Source organism: Lynx canadensis, chromosome F1 (genome assembly GCF_007474595.2).
Source record: "Lynx canadensis isolate LIC74 chromosome F1, mLynCan4.pri.v2, whole genome shotgun sequence".
In the NCBI taxonomy this organism is placed as follows: Eukaryota; Metazoa; Chordata; class Mammalia; order Carnivora; family Felidae; genus Lynx; species Lynx canadensis.
The window spans coordinates 28,832,432-28,850,393 of NC_044319.2; the positions used below are offsets into that span (position 1 = coordinate 28,832,432).

A 17,962-nucleotide genomic window follows, 5' to 3' on the forward strand; every position below is an offset into this window, starting at 1 on the left:
GTGGGCACATCAGACGGTCACAGCCGTTGACCATCTAAGCACTTTCCATCCAAAATTCAATCATTAATACAGCTTGGAAAAGGAAAGGGTATTATTTAGTCCTCCCTACATGCAGATGAGCAAAGTCAGACTCAGAAAGGCTAGGTCGCTGTCCTAAGGTCACAGAGCAGGGAAGTGGCAGAAAACGATGCAGTCCCAGATCTTCCTGACTCTAAAGCTATCGTTCTGCTACTAAGTTATAGTGCCACTCTTACTGGGTAAGTCACTTTTCTAATGCCAATCCCAAAGCAAAGTGCAAGAGATAGCTAAACCCTTTGCATTCTTGATATCATCCTCAAAAGAAGACATACCCACAAACGTAAATTAAGGCAAATACGACATGCATCCCCTAGCCCTGTGCTAGGCACTCGCACTGGACAACCAAAATCGAGGAAATCTAGGTGCAACGTGAAATGCATTTAACCGCACAGGCCAGAGTGCACGGTGGACAGCTCTACAGCTGTGGGGGTCTCCACATGTCTTCTGAAACACCTGCAAGACAGTGTCCAGCCCTCCACCGCGCCTTGGCCAAGAGAACAGTGTTTGGACCCTCTTAACCAGACGATTGCTTTTACAAAATGTTTCCACCAGGCAGCCAGTGGAGTCGCGGGAGAGTTTCTGGCTGGAAGGAAAGCTCACAGGGGGAAGGGTTCGGTGCCAGTCTGCCTGTGGAAATGTTAGCAGAAGCATCTGTTGGTTGGTCCCCACTGGCCAAAAGGCAAACATTTGTTTTGCTGAAACAAACACTTCCATTTGAAATCGTTCTCTGATGAAAGCATCATCTGACATCAAGTTTTCTTCCACTTGGGCTGCTGGAGCCGGGGCCTCCTGTCCCCAACAGCATTACCCCTCTGAGGCCGCCTGCTTTAACAATCACCTCTCTGCTACTGACAGATGTTCTGATTTCACAACCATGATACACTGTTCCAAGCTGTGGGGATGAATACATTTAGAGTTTCCTCATCTGCATAAATAAATATCCTTTATGCAGAATTCTTTCTGAAAAAGGGGCTCCTGGGTGGCTCGGTCGGTCAAGCATTTGTTCGACTTCAGCTTGGGTCACGATCTTGCCATTCCCAAGTTCGAGCCCTGTGTCAGGCTCTTTGCTGACAGCTCAGAGCCTGGAGCCTGTTTCAGATTCTATGTCTCCCTCTCGCTCTGCCCCTCCCCTACTCTCTCTCTCTCTCTCTCTCTCTGTCAAAAGTAAACATCAAAAATATTAATAAAAAAACTCTTTCTAAAAAAAATCTTTAGTCTAAAAAGTGATCGCAAAAGATTTAAAGAAGTGGGAAAAATGCTTTCCTGTGACATTATTTGATAGAAAAGAAACTTCTACTGTTCTGCTATGCTTCTTTGTGCTGATTTATGGCTCTATTCAAGTTGTTTCCATCTATTAACTGTCCCTAAATGGTTCTCAAATGAACCCTTTAAGATAAACTCCAGACCACCAAATAGAAAAGCCAAATTAAAGTCAGTACGAGTAAAATCCCACATCATCAGTGTGCTCTCCTCGTATCCACACCACTGGAGAAACTTCATCCACCATTTTGTGTAACAAGAATGAATTTCCCAAGAAAGACACTGACAGTCTTGCACATGCCCAACGTGACTCTGGAAGTTGGGGCAACAACTGATGATTACCTGTTTTTGCAAGAATTTTAAATCTAGAAATCCCTCATCTGTCGTTGCTTTTGTTTAAACCTAGGACTTTCCACAAAGTTTTTAAGAGGCTCAAAAGCCAACCCTTGGAAAGGGGATCTACATGATCCATCCCATCACCAGTTTTGTTTCTTTCCACTTAGAAAAGTTGATAAATACTCATCTACGCCTCACTTACTTCACTGCTTCTCCTCAGCTCATTTTCCTGCATCTGACTCGCCTGCAATGCCTGTTCGGTTCTGCAGAACTTTTGCTTGAACTCTTCCAAATTTTTTTCTAGCTGGTGCTTTACTGATGTGACCTGTAAAAAGCAGACAAGGTAAGGTTTAATTTTTATGTGCTTTACTTTGTAAATATATTATTTCTTCTTCTTTTTTTAACATTTATTTATTTTTGAGAGAGAGAGAGCGAGCGAGCGCACGTGCAAGCAGGAGAGGGGCAGAAGGAGGGGGACAGGGGATCTAAAGTGGAGCGAGCCCAATGTGGGGCTTGAACTCATGAAACTTGAGATCATGACCTTGGCCAAAGCTGGACACTTATCCAACTGAGCCGCCCAGGGGCCCCTAAATTATTTCTTCTTAAGTAAAATGGTCATGGGACATGAGAACTGATGCCATCGATTTTGGGTGAGAAACAATATATGTCACAGCTAAATACAGCATTAGAAGTTTAACTTAAAATACCATCAGAGCACTGTGGGTGACAGCATAGAGGAGATCAAAAAGGGCTGGGTTTGGAGAGAAAGCAAAAGAGAAAAAAAAAATTTAACTACAAAAAAAAAAAAAAAAGAAAGAAACAATGAAATAGTAATAAACAACCAAAAAAAGAAAAGTTGAGATAAGAAACAGACCAGAAGTGGGTGCCTGGGTGGCTCAGTCAGTTAAGCATCAGACTCTTGATTTCGGCTCAGGTCATAATCTAACCATTTGTGAGTTTGAGCCCCACATCGGGGTCTGAGCTGTTAGTGCAGAGTCTGCTTAGGATTCTTTTTCTCCCTCTCTCTGTGCCCCTCCCCAGCTTGTTTGTTCTCTCTCTCTCTCTCAAAATAAATAAAAACTTAAAAAAAAAAAAAAAAAAAGAAAGGAAAAGAAACACACTGGGAGAATGTATTTGCTATGAAATAGACTGGGAATAAGTATTTGCTATATAACAGATTTAAGATTCTATATCCAGGGGTGCCTCGGTGGCTTAGTCGGTTGAGCATCCAACTTTAACTCAGGTCATGGTATCACAGTTCATGAGTTTGAGCCCCTTGTCAGGCTCTCTGCTGTCAGCACAGAGCCTGCTTCAGATACTGTCTCCCTCTCTGTCTGCTCCTCCCCCACACTTTCTCTCTCAAAAATAAAAAATAAATAAACATTAAAAAAATGCATTTCCATAATACAACAAATAGAGCACATCTTTGGTTCCATTTAGAAAAAGGTAAACCAATTTTTTAAAGGAGTGAATAATAGAAGTAGACAGTTTTATGCAAAAAAATACAAACATATATCAACTTCTGAAAGAAACATCCTCAGCAGTAATCAAGGAAGAATGAATCGAAACAACGATTAAGATGACTTTTTCACTTCTTAGTTGACAATATTTTTAAAAACAGGATTATCTCCAAGGATGAGAAAAAATAGGACCTCTCACACTGGGTGAGAAGGTAAATTACAATTTCTTGGAGAGCAATTTGTCAGAATCGATTACAAGGGAGAATACATCTGTCCTTGAGACCACCAATTTCACACGTGGAAAGGTGTCCTACAGAAACATGCATGTTACCCAGTAATGCCATTCCCAGGGCTACAACGAACAAGATAACGTTGACAACCTCAACATCCACCTGTAGAATAATTAAACTAGAAAACATCCAATAAAAGCAAGGCTCAGACACTACCAACAGAATGGTGCATTTGAAACAAAAATAAAACTGGTCCTTTCTTATAGACTCATAGACCTCTTCAAAAAACAAAACAAAACAAAAAAACCCAAAAAAGAAAAAAATAATAAAAAATAAAAAGCCTAGCATGGAGCCCAATGTGGGGCTTGAACTCATATGACTCTGAGATCAAGACCTGAGCTGAGATCAAGAGTCGGACACTTAACTGACTGAGCCACCCAGGTGCTCCAAAAGGACTTTTTTTTAAAGGGTCTTGAAGGAAACCCTTTAATAGTTATCCTGGGAAAGGAGGATTTTTATTTTCTACCAACCTTGGATAGCTGGATAGAGAGAGGATTATGAGCACATCAGAGAACCCCTAATTAGTACATAACACATGACAGTGATGGTTACCTCTCCCCATTCCAGCTGCTTCCCCGTCTCTGGCTCCTCTACGAAGAGAGGGCAACTCGTCCCACTTGGTTATATCCTGAACTTGAGAGTTAACCTGTATTTCCCATAAAATGAGACTCTACTTGAATGGTAAAGCCTTAATTTTAAAAATAAACAAAGAAGCAAGCACTAAGAAAGTAAAGAGATGAATCTCTGACATATTCACAGTAAACTCCACAATGTGTCACCCTGTCAAGCTATATGGGTCAAGTGAAGAAAAGAGCGAAGGACTATAATCCATCTGTTGTGCTGTTTTCAAGCTATGGGATTCGGTGCTTGTGTTTATAGGTAGAGCAGGGAACTAAACAGGCGAAAGCCTGTCCTCATGGAAAGATTTGAGTGATAGAAGGAACAAAGCATAAAAAGAAACAAAGAGGGGTTCTTGGGTGGCTCAGTCAGTTAAACGTCCAACTCCGGCTCAGGTCATGATCTCGCGGTTTGTGAGTTCGAGCCCCATGCCGGGCTCTGTGCCAACAGCTCAGAGCCTGGAGCCTGCTTCGGATTCTGTGTCTCCTTCTCTCTCTGCCCCTCCCCCACTTGCACTCTGTCTCTCTGTCTCTCTGTCTCTCTCTAATAAACAATCATTAAAAAAAAAAACACAAATGAAATAGCTGTATTATACAACAGATGATATGCCCTATGGAGAAAACTTAAGCAAGGTAAAGGAAACAGAAAGTATTTGAGGATAGGGATCTATGTAGTGACCAGGGTAGATGTCATGGATAAAGCGACATGAGAGCAGAAAGCTCAAGCCAGTGAAGGTGCCCTACAGATCCATCTGGACACAGCACCTCCCTGAAGATGCTGAGCGTGTTCTACCAATAGCAAGGAGGCCAATAAGCGAGGTGCTGGAAGGGCCACCAGGGTCCTGCAGACCCTTGGAAGGATGAGCTCCTACTATAAGAGAGGTGGGAAGTAGCTATAGCTGTGAGTAGGGGAGTCCCATAACCTGACTTACACTTTAAAACACTCACTGCTGGGGTGCCCGGGGGGGGGGGGGGGGGGGGGGCGCAGTTGGTTAAATATCCGACTCTTGATCTCAGCTCAGGTCAGGTCAGGATCTCCCAGTTCATGAGATCAAGCCCCGCACTGGGCTCTGTACTGACAGTGAGGAGCCTGCTTGGGATTCTCTCTCTCTCTCTCTCTCTCTCTCTCTCTCTCTCTCTGCTCCTCCTCTCAATCTCCCCCCCCCCCCCCCCCCGCAATAAACAAATAAGTCAATGGATTATAGTTTTCAGCGCTTTGACTATTTGCAGGACGTGAATTACTCCGGGCAGCTCCCACCTGGTGATATGACCCCAATACACAGGAATATCACACCCCTCCCCAGACCTTCAGATCTGAGATCCTCACTCACTCCCCTCCTTCTGTAAATGAGGAAGCGCAGACCCAGAAGGATTCAGTTTGCTTTCTTCTTTGATAAGGAAGGCAGCTTTTCTTTGGAAGCATCAGAATGTCAGCCGTGAGACAGAAAACGCACCAACAAGGAAAAGGGGGAACAAGTGAGGAGAGAGGTAAGCCAGCTGCCTACTTTATCCAGGTCAGCCTGCAGGATATTGTGAGTGTTCTTGGCCTGCTGTAACTCCTGTGTGAGTCTGGCTTTCATCTGCGTGCACTCCTGGTCCAGCGCTTGGCAGGTGCGCTGTTGACGGCCGAGCTCCTGAAACACCAAAGACACGCGACGTGCATCAGTTGGACGGACGCCGGTTAACGAGGAGACTCCGGGGTGAGCCGCCAACCTCCTGCAGGCCATGCCACGCTGAAAGAGCAGCGCACAACAGGGACCCAGGCTGACCACTCACCTCATGATAAACATAACCCATCGAGTGTGGGTCCCGGTGATGGGACGCAGGCCTCGGGGTGGGGGGGAAAGGGGAAGAAATCCGCCAGCTGACCACGTGGAAGCTAGCCGGCTTCCGTCCCATCCCCAATCTTACGTTCCTCATCTCTGTTTCCACAAGCCCAGGGGGCAAAAGAGAGGAGAGCTGAGCTGTCACAGTCACACCTCAGCTAGGAAATCTAAGGCGCTCAAAACTGGGGCTTAAGATCTCAAACACTACAGCATCACTTGCAATTGAGAACGACAGCAAGGAAATGCCACCAGTGAACTCTGATAACCGCATCAGGATACCAGATTACCATTTCCAGGCTCTTACTCTTCCAGGCTCTTACTGAAAGGTTAGAGAGCCTCAGTCCATACGATACGCTCCGCCAGGCCAACTCACTTGCCCCTGGCAGTAATACTTCTGGAATTTCTTTCCCCAGTACATCAGCTACCTTTCGAATATATTTGCCAACCCACGGGCTTTAGAAACAGGTGGAGAATAGGATACAACTCCCTTCACAACTGAGGGTGTTTGAAAGACGAGAGATGATCCTTTCCTACTTGGTATCAAATCGCAAACAAATCAGAGGACACGGATGAAAAGGAACATGCTGGTTAGCGAGTCCCTTCTCCCATCGAAAACCGAAAGATGGAAGTGTGAAAGAAAACAGGGGAATCTTTTCCTCACAAAGCCGTTCCTCTCTCACGGAACACCCCAAGTGACGACAAACGGCTCCTCTTTTCAGATGATGAAACTGAAATGCCCAACAAGGGCCTTCTGGGCAAACTCCTGGTGAATCCATTTACCTTACTTACCTCTTGAAACTCCTTTTCTTTCTCCTTGATTTTCTGTTCCAGAGAACACCTGGCACTGTCTGCATTTTGTCGCTGACAGCTCAAATCTTCAGACAATCTCCTCAGTTTTTGTTCCAACGCAGCACACTAACAACAAATAAAAATGGTCACTACACAAGGATCCGAGGCAAGAAGCAAATATTTGGAATTTTAGAAAAGTGAGTCCTGAGATCTGGTTCAAGTTCATCTTTGTGTTTTGAGATTTTGTGTCATAAAAAGTTGGGATTAAAATGATCAGCAAAGGGGTGCCTGGGTGGCTCGGTTCGTAAAGCGTCCGACTGCTGCTCAGGTCACGATCTCGTGGTTCACAGGTTCAAGTCCCACGTCAGGCTCTGTGCTGACAGCTCGGAGCCTGGAGCCTGTTTCAGATTCCGTGTCTCCCTCTCTCTCTGCCCCACCCCCACTTACACTCTGTCTTTCTTTGTCTCTCAAAAATGAATAAACGTTAAAAAAATAATTTAAAAAATAATGAAATGATCAGCAATTACGAAAACCACTATATTTATGTTAGCACACATAATGCTTGTATTTGGGAAATATTAGAGAGGATGTAAAGTATTAGACCATTTAAATAAATACTCCATAATTTGAACTATGAAAGAAGAAATACGTGTGTCTGAATAAAGATTCATCTAACATTGTTGCATGGAAATGAGAGGTTCAAATGCAATGATGTTGACCTGTGTCTTTTAGAAGCTGTAAAATAATCAGAGGGTACCCATCACCTTCATATGACAGTCTGTTTCAAGCATAATAAGATTTTGCGGGAAACTTTAAATATTAAAATACTTCTTTCCACAATGCTCTCACTGTGCCATTTTAAATTCTGAAGGTTCACAGCACTCCAGAGAATATCACAACTGTTTTTAACCAAGCTGCCATAAATAACACAAAGAACAGTCTTTTTGCCTTTGTACATAGCCAATTTAGGATGGCTAAATCAAAACTTAGGATGCCCTTCTAAAATTAAACTGGAATAAAATGGTCTTAAATCATCAAGTTTTGTTCCTCTGAATCTTCCCCATGGTGTTCAAATCCCTAAAATGCCCTACAAAACAACTCCAAATTTCCAGGGAAGAATAAGAACACTTCATATGGGTGGGGGAGAACTCCCTGGTCTAAAAGAAATGTGCCAGTATTTGGCAAATATCTCTTCTAAAGTATTTTTCTGAGACTCATTAGAGTCTCATCCAGAACTATTAGAAATATATGGGGCGCCTGGGTGACTCAGTCACTTAAGCGTCCGACTTCGGCTCAGGTCATGATCTCCCGAATCGTGGGTTCAAGCCCCACATCAGGCTCTGTGCTGACAGCTCAGAGCCTGGAGCCTGCTTTGGATTCTGTGTCTCCCTCTCACTGTCACCCTCCCCTCCTCTCTCAGAAATTTAAAAAAAAAAAAAAAAAAAAAAAAAAAAAAAAAGAACTATTAGAAATATTAGAAATTTAACAGAGAAATTGGAGGAAAAGAAAGCATGACATAATACTTTGCCAGAAGACCAGTCAGACACCAATTATTAACTAACCAAAGATGAAAGGACCAAAGCTGGTCATTAATGACTAAATGATTTTGCAACTATCAGAACTTTAAATTTTTTTTTTTTAATGTTTATTTTTGAGAGAGAAAGCACATAGGGGAGGGGCAGAGAGAGAGGGTGACCCAGAATCTGAAGCAGGCTCCAGGCTCTGAGCTGTCAGCACAGAGCCCGGATGTGGGGCTCGAACTCACGAACCTGTGAGATCATGACCTGAGCCGAAGTCGGTGCTTAACCGGCTGAGCCACCCAGGCGCCCCGCAACTATCAGAACTTTAAATATACCAAATTCAAAAGAAAAATACTGAGCCAGTGGTACAAATTAATCCACTGCCTTAGACATTAAGACACCTTTGTCACTATCTTTACTGTTCTTGCATCTTTAAATCCCCAAGGAAGATTATAGAAAGTATTTATAAAAATAATAAATATGGGGGTGCCTGGGTGGCTTAGTCAGTAAAGCATCTGAGCCTTAATTTCAGCTAAGGTCATGATCTCACAGTTCATGGGTTTGAGCCCCGCATTGGGCCACACAGCTGGCAGCGCGAAGCCTGCTTGGCATTCTCTCTCTTTCTGCCCTTCCCTGGCTCAAACTATCTCTGTCTCTCTCAAAACAAATAAACTTAAAAAAAATGATGATGATGATGATGATAATAAATATGAATCCAACAAATATTTATTGAGAGCCTACTATATGTCAAGCACCCTGCTAGGCACTGGGGATGCAGCAGGAAACAACTCCGATAAAAATCATTGCCCAAATGATGGTCCCAATGTTGGTGGTTGACAGTGGCTAGGGAAAAAAACCCATGCAAGACAGAGATGAATGAACCCTTGGTGCCCTCTGCTGGCCCTCCTTCAAACTGCAACACATCCCACTACCCTCTCAGAATCAACAACTCTTACTACAGAAGTAGGTTAAAAAAAAGCGTTTAGAAGATACTTAGATCTTATTTAAAATTTTCTAATGACATTCCGATATCGATGACACATAATCCACGTAATAGTAGCTGACCACTAGGTGTCACGAATGTTCCGTAATATTCTAAAATTGTGCCCAGGGCTGAAATCCTTGAAAATATGCAGTGTGTGACCCTGGGCACTCATTTAAGACCCCGGGGCCTCAGCTTTCATCTGTGAAATGTGAGTGCTGAACTCCAGGGTTGCTGCCAGCCTCAATATTTCTACTTGAGCTCAAACTTTGTACCTCACACAGATTGCAAATACTTGGAAAAGAAGTGTACTAGACACAGCATAGGTTCAAAGAACATGGTATTGATTTTGATTGAATTAGCTCCATTTTACTTACTGGGTAGTTCTAATGGTAGACCAGGGAAGAGCAAAAACCAAGCATAATTTGAATAGCAACACATTTGACTAGGTTATACAATGCTAATAGGCAAGAGGGAGAAAGGTACACTGAATTTTCAGCTAGGTGGATTTGTAGCTCACTGGAAAAAAAGGAAGCCAGAAAGCATTGAATGAATGGGTCTTAAGAGCCTGGAGGAAATTTTCTAATAGAAAGCCAGAGATAAGTTCTGAGCACTGTCCTAGTCAAAAGTTTCAATTCACGATCTGGTAAGAAGAAACCCTGCCAAATACGTTAGATAGAACAAAGATTCAGTGATCCTGTCATACCAAAACCAGTAAGACAAAGTATAATAGAGTAGGTATAATTCTGATATATAGGAAAGCCTGAGTTGGCAGACAGGCAACTGAAAAGAAGCTTAACTGACAAGGAACTCCATGTAATAATAATATGTTATTATAAACTCACCATGTGCCACACACTAGGCTAAGCCTTTATAAAAATTATCTCATTCATTTTTTAAAAATTTTTTTATGTTTATTTATTTTTGAGAGAGAGAGAGGAAGAGAGAGAGAGAGTGAGCACGAGCAGGAGAGGGGCAGAGAGAGAGGGAGACACAGAATCTGAAGTAGGCTCCAGGCTCCAAGCTGTCAGCACAGAGCCCGACACAGGGCTTGAACCCACAAACTGGGAGATCATGATCTGTGCCTAAGTCGGAGGCTTAACTGACTGAACCACCCAGGCTCCCCTAAAAATTATCTCATTCTTTACAACAATCCTATGACACAGGTATTATTAACACCATTTTATTGATTAGACAGCGGAGGCTCAGAACTCAAAAGCAAAACAACTGGGATGTGGCAGAGTCAGGGCTCAAATCCAAGTCTTTGAGACAAAGACTATAAACTCAGATTGCACAAAGTGAATAAATATATGGGTCAAGGTAGGTCATGATCCCATTGACCCTCCACTGCATCCTCACGCACTGAATCAATATTTATCAACAGTATCTCTGCAAAGCACTGCACTAGGAGAATGTCTAAAAATGAACCTGGACTACCACTTCCAGTAAGAATAGAGGTACATTTCCCTATTCCTCCCGTTGAGAACAATTCAAAACCCTGGACAAATGAAAGAAAGCTCTAAGAGGAGAGAAGATTGTGCAACTAGGGACTTTAGGACCCAAGGGAAAAACATGATGGTGCTGAAAGAAAAGAACTGTCAACCCAGAATCCGTATATCCTGAAGAAATAACTTCCAGGATGCAGTAACAAAAAGAAAAACTAGAATGTGTGGCCTAAAAGCACGGTTAAAAGAAGTTCTCTAAACAAAAAGGAAATGATGAAAGAAGGAAACTTGAAAGGAATTGGGTAAGAAGGAAAAACAAGGTAAGCAACAACATTGGTATAAATAATAGGCTTTCTTTCTCTTCTCCAGTTTTCTAAGTTATGTTTGACAGTTAAAGCAAAAAATATAGCACTGTCTGATGTGGTTCTATACGTAGGTAAACACTTAGGAAAATTGTGTTATAAATGCGCAAAGGTAAAAGGATAAAAAGAGCAGTAAATTTTCTGTAATCCATTAGAGCTGCTTAAATGACAACACCAATAGGCTGATAAATTGTGTGTATATATAATGTAATATCTGGAACAGTCACTATAGCTCTACAAAGAAATACATCCAAAAGTATTAGAAATTATACAATATGTTCAAGTAACCCACAGGAAGACAGGCAAAAAGGAAACAACAAAATGAAAAAGAAATAGAAAACAAAAAATAAGATATCAGTTTTAAGCCATGATACATCAATGGTTACATTAAATGTAAATGGTTTAAATATGCTAATTAAAACACAGATGTGGGAAGAGTGGATTTAAACAAATATACCCAACTATACGCTGTCTTTGCAAAACTCACCTCAAATATAATAATAAAAAGATAGGCTGAAAGTAAAAAGAAATACATCATGCAAACATTAAAGGAAAGGTAGAGTGCTACGTTAATATCAGAAAGAGTAGACTTCAGAATAAAGAAAATTACCAGAGACAATGAGGGCTATTCTATACTGGTAAGGGTCAGTCCACAAAGACATAGCAATCCTAAATGTGCATGCGCCAAACAACAGAGCTATAAGATATGTGAAGCAAAAACTGATAGAACTGACAGGAGAAATAGATAAGTCAACAATTACGGAAGACTTTCACCATCCTTCTTTCAACAACTGATAGACAGGAAACCAACAAAAATATGGAAGAATTCAACAACACCATCAACCAACAGATGATTTGGGGCTAAGGATAATTTTAGAACACTCCACCCAACAACAGAATATATATATTTTTCCCCCAACTGCATGAAACATACACCAAAATAGACCACTGTCTTAGGCCATAAAACAAGCCTCAACAAACTTAGAACTGAAATCATAGAGTATCTTCTCTGAACACAATGGAATCAAATTAGAAATCAATAACAAAAAGAAAAAAAATCTCTAACCACTTGGAAGCTGAACAAGGTATTTCTAAGTAATCCATGAAGCAAAGAGGAAGTGTCAAGGAAAATGTTTTAAAAATATGCTGAATTGTGGGGCGCCTGGGTGGCTCAGTCAGTTAAGCGTCTGACTTCAGCTCAGATCAGGATCTCACGGTTCATGGGTTTGAGCTCCACATTGGGCTCTGTGCTGACAGCTCGGAGCTGGAGCCTTTTTCGGATTCTGTGTCTCCCTCTCTCTCTGCCCCTCCCCCCTCAAAAAATAAACATAAAAACACCTTTAAAAAACTTTTAAAAATACAAAATAAAAATACGTTGTAATTAAATACAAATTAAAATACAATACCTCAAAATTTGTAGGACACAGTTGAGGTAGTATGGAGGGAAATTTATAGCATTAAATGCCTGCACTGGAAAAGAAAAGCCTCAAATCAATAATCTAAGCTCCTTACTTCAACAACCTAGAAAAATAAGAGCAAAATAAACCTAAAGCAAGCAGAGGGAAATACCAGAGTAAAAATGAATACAGTTGAAAAAAGAAAAATAATAGAGAAAATAAATGAACCAAAGAGCTGATTCTTTGGAAAGATCAATAAAAGATCAACAAATTGACAAATTTTATTGTTGTTACTGACAGAATTGACATATCTCTAGCAAAACTGACAAAGAGAAAACAAGAGAAGACACCACTATCAGAAACAGAGAACATCAGGGGTGCCTGGGTGGCTCAGTTGGTTGAGCGTCCGACTTTGCTCACGTTGCGATCTCACACTCGTGTGTTTGAGCCCCGTAGCAGGCTCTGCGCTGATGGCTCAGAGCCTGGAGCCTACTTCAGATTCTGTCTCCCTCTCTGTCCCCACCCCCCACTTGCATTCTGTGTGTGTGTCTCTCTCTCTCAAAATAAATAAACATAATAATAATAAAAAAATTAACAAAAAAAGAATCAGAGAATATCACCTGACCTACCAACATCAAAAGGATAAGAAAATATTATAAATAACTAAATTTATAAGTTTAAAAATTTGGATAAAATGGACCATTTCCTCTAAAAACACAAACTACCCCAACTCATCAAATATGAAATAAATAATTTTAATAGCTATATAACTATTTTTAAAATTAAATTTGTAATTTTAAAACTCCTCCCCAAAAATCTCCAGGCCCAGATGGTTTCATGGAGAATTCTACCAAACATATAAAGAAAGAAATAACACCAATTCTTTCTTTTTTTTTTGCAAGTCATGGATATCTTAAGAGAGAGAAATAACACCGATTCTACATAATCTCTTCCAAAAAATAGGAGGGAACACTTCCCAGTTCATTTTATGAAGCTAGTATGATCTCTGATACAAATACCAGAGAAAGACAGAACAAAAATAGAAAACAGCTGACCAATATCCCTCATGAATATAAATACTAAAATTCTCACAAATTATTAGCAAGTAAAATCCAGAAATGTATAAAAAGAATTATACACCATGGCTATGTAGGGTTTATTCCAAGGATACAAGGTTCGTTCAAATATTTGAAAAGTGATCAATGTAACTCGCCTTATTAACAAGCTATTATTCTATACGAGTACATGTGAATCTATAATTACCTTTAAATAATTTTGAAAGAAAGAAATAAATGAAAAGAAAAGGAAAAGGAAAGGAAAGGAAAGAAAAGAAAAGAAAAGAAAAGAAAAGAAAAGAAAAGAAAAGAAAAGAAAAGAAAAGAAAAGAAAAAGAAAAGGCGAATGAACCTGCCTTCAGGAGACCAACAGAAGATGTAAGTCTACCTACAACAGAGGTTCTTACCTACTGCCTTAGAAATATCTAGAGAGTTTATTAAAAGTAAATTCTTTGGGCCCACATCAGACATGGGTCTAACAGGATTAATTCTGCAAGTTTCTCTGTCATTCTGACAATTAGCCAAGTGTGGGAACCCAAAGGGCTAGGACACAGGTAACGACAATAAAAGGGTGTTAAGGGGGATGCCAGGAGAAAAGATCTCACTGCATTAAAAGATGAAGGAAGTTGCATACAGGCTGAGGAACATGTCAAGAGTATTCCAAGAGGAGAGTGTGCCAGGCAGAAAGGCAAATGTGAGCAAAACGCTGGGCCCAGATAAAGACTGGATTCAGGAAGCGCCAAATAATCAGTTGGTCCTAGAAGAGAATTCATTTTTCTCTACACTTGTCACCATTCACCATATTATCTATGTGACTCTATATTTATGTTACATCCAGCATTAGGATGAAGCTTCCCAAACGCAGTGCTTTCTGTCTATTTTCTCACTGCTTCATCCCCAGGTCCAGAACAGTGTCTGACGTACAACAAGCAGTCAACAACAAATCAAATGAATCCGTGAATGAACGAATTTAAAAAAATAAATAAATAAATAAATAAATAAATAAATAAATAAAACACTATTGATAGATTGGGGACAAAGCAACAACCACAACAACAAAACACCCTCAAACACGCTAAGAAAGTTGGCCTTAAGTGGAACCTTGAGATTCAATTGCAGGAGTATGTATGTTGGATCCAAAAGTAGATCAATTAGGGGCACCGAGGTGGCTCAGTCGGTTAAGCATCTGGCTCTTGATTTCGGCTCAGGTCATGATCTCAAGGTTGGACTCTGCACGGTGATGGTGCAGAGCCTACTTGGGATTCTCTCTCTCCCTCTCTTTCTCTGCCCCTCCCCTACTCACGTTTTCTCTCTCTCTCTCTCAAAATAAACAAACATTAAAAAAAAAAAAGTATATCAATTAAATTCTTTTTTTTTTAATTTTTTAAAAAAGTTTATTTATTTTGAGAGAAAGAGTGAGAGAGCAAGCAGAGAAGGGGCAGAGAGAGAGGGAGAGAGAGAATCCTAAGCAGGCTCCACACTGTCAGCACAGAGCCCAATGTGGTACTTGAACTCACGAACTAGAAGATCATGACCTGAGTCGAGACCAAGAGTTGGATGCTAACTGACTGAGCCACCCAGGCAGGCGCCCCAGATCAATTAAATTCTATCGTACCTCCTAAACCTCTTTAAAGCTCCATTGCTTAGCTGCCTCTTGTATGTGTCAGGTGCTGTATATACATAACCTTTATTCTCCTGCACCCTCTGAGATGGAAAAGAAATCAGCAACTAGCCCAAGCCACTTTGCTGAGAAATTGTGCATCTAGATTGGACCCCACACTTACCCAGCTCTAAAAAGAACTTACTAGTTCAATTGCACCAATACTGCCTAGTACGTATTAATGAGGCTAGTTACCAACATTTATTTCAGAAATTTAAGTGTATGAAAAAAATTTCCAAAGAATTATATGACAAGTGTAGGTTTTCAAGAACTCATGAAAAGTCCAGTACCTTGGTTGATGCCTGGTCGTACTGTGCTGTCATTCTCACTAGTTCATCCCTATTTTTATTCAAAACTTTCTCTTTTTCCATTAATTCCACTTTTGCTTTCTCCAGTTGGAGTTGGAGTTCTTGACATTTACTTGCGTGGCCTTTCGTTTCTTTTTCTTGTCCTTGCAGACGTAGTTCCAAATCACTAATCTTGCTCCTTAGCTCTTAAACCACAAACAAAGTCCACACTTTAATTAATATATATTTTTCACCAAAAATTTACATCTAAATTCAGACGGTGTCATTTATGTTATTACTCTGCTCTGAAACCTTTGGTGGGACAAATATCAATCGGTTCACGTTACACATGGAAGCTACTTTAATTGGATTTAATTTTAATGGTTAGTCTCTATTGTCATTCGTATTCTAATATCCCATAGGAAGCAGGGGAAACAAATTTTCTGATGTTTTCAGAGAAACTTGGGAAAGAAAATGGTTTTCTAAAAATCATGAAAAGTACCTAACTGAGGCTGCAAAAAGTGCATCCCATATAATACCCTACGTTAAAACTACCACTTGATTTTATATACTGGCGAACTAATATTTGTTTTGTGCTCATATCATATGCAAATGAGTGCTAAGCAGTAAAAAAATCACACTCCCATATTCTCTGGTAGCTTTACCTCCAGTGAAGATCAAGACAGTATGAACCTCCTATACTGCCAAAATTAACAATAATTTTTTTTTTCATTTTTTTCCCTACATACACACAATATTGGCTCCAAAGACACTGGCAGTGGGACAATTCTCACCAGTGAACATTGACGGTGATTCTCAATATATCATAGCACTGGAAATTATCAGGGTCTGCAGAGTAGACTCCAAAACACCACCTGGTACCCTTGGCTGTCAGCTGTAGCGTGGAGCCACGGCCAAGGTTACAGGTTTGCTCCCATATGGACTACCTGGCAGTGCAGAGCACACGCCTCACCTCTGCCCAAAGCCGGGCCGACCACAGGCTTGTTCCAGGGGCCACAAAAGAAAGTCAGATGAGAAGCCTGGGGAGGGTCAACTGAAATCAACCTACTGACCCTACTTCTGGAAAGACAAAGCCACTCAGCCTACTTTTGAAGGCTTCAAGGCACCAGCTTTTTAGTACAAATAAAAGTATATTCAAAAATTGTGGTATCTTTTAACCCAAAATAGTATTTCCCATCACCAGACTGAGGTGCTTACTTCCAACATGTCCAACGAAATACATGAGCACTTCTTAGGACTAGAAACATCTGGAATCACCTCTGAAATGATCTTAGGAAAATTTCCTTTCAACTTAATTTAGCTGAAAAAGTTACCTTGATTCTGGGCTTTTAATTGATCCAAAAGATGAGAATTGCTAGAATTATCACAGAAACTGTTACTCGCATCTCTTTTCCCTGTTTGCAAAGTTGATCTACTTGGAGTCATCTCTTGTTCCCCAAAAAAAGGAGATGCAGAGAAATCTCTCCTAATTGGAGTTTTCAGTGCACCCGACGGAAGCTGACTAGGGGTCTTTTCTTGTTGCCATGAGAACACGGATGATGAAGTCTGATGCCGTGCAATGTCCCGGTGGTTCATTGTACTTTGAGGAATAGCCTGACTCACCTTCTGTAAAGATAGAAACTCTTTAGAGCCCTTTAGACTTCTCAATATTCAATGCTATTCATTTTCAGATAGAACATAAAGACAAAATACCAAGAAGTTAACACTTCCCCTGTGTACCAACAAAGAATGTTCATCAAGTCAAGGGAACCATTAAGTGCCAATATCCAGTGAGGGAACTTTCTAATGGTTAGACTTTAGCATTAAACGGTTAAGCCACTACCATCTGAGTTCCAATCTATTAAGATGGGTTCCACTTTTATATTTATTTTGCATCCCTCATATACTCCATTAAATACAAGTGAGTATTCACTACCATTTGAATTCTGAAATTTGGTTTTCCTATGCCTGTCCTTGGTCGCTTCCCCCTGTAGCTTTGCACAAAGAGAATCAAAATTAAATATTAATCTAAAGAACTCTTTCAAGAATCTCACTTTCTACCATACCACTCCAAAAAAATGACATATCAGGTGTTTTATATTATATATTACACATTTGTGGATTTGCTACTGCTTTGAATTTTTTTTAATTCAAGAATACAGTGTTTTATTAGTTCCGGGTGTACAAGGATTCAACGTTCTATATATTCCTTAGTGTTCCTCAAACAAATGTACTCTTAATTCCCCTTATCTACTTCTTTTGTTCTTCTCTCTGCCTCTGTTCTGACAAATATCAAGACATGGCCATAGATGCTGCATTAAATTCTTTATAACAAAAGCTTTTCTTGCCACAGGGAGAGGTTTCCTGTTTGTAGAGACTCGAATTCTTCCATCAAAAAAACTCTGGGCATCAATGTCAGAAGAATGGGTACCAATGACTGGACTGGACCGGATAACAAAGCACATGATATTTCTAAGACAAACCAGAAAATTACTGTTGAATTTTTATTCATCTTGAGAAGCAATACCTTTGCTATATATCAGAATCCTAATGACCTCCAAAAAAGGCTTAGAGGCAGGAAAATAATTAAAATTGTTA

At 40.5% G+C, this 17,962-nt stretch overlaps 1 protein-coding gene across 1 annotated transcript in view; it reads right to left on the reverse strand.

The window, feature by feature from the left end:
- The window catches only part of CENPF (centromere protein F), a 60,899-nt gene that overhangs the window by 32,492 nt on the left and 10,445 nt on the right, over positions 1-17,962 (reverse strand). The window contains exons 6-10 of the mRNA XM_030302696.2: positions 16,699-16,990; positions 15,368-15,570; positions 6,657-6,782; positions 5,547-5,675; positions 1,877-1,999 (exon numbers count right to left, since the gene is read on the reverse strand). Coding sequence (XP_030158556.1) covers positions 1,877-1,999; positions 5,547-5,675; positions 6,657-6,782; positions 15,368-15,570; positions 16,699-16,990 — 873 coding nt within the window. The remainder of the gene's footprint in view (positions 1-1,876; positions 2,000-5,546; positions 5,676-6,656; positions 6,783-15,367; positions 15,571-16,698; positions 16,991-17,962) is intronic.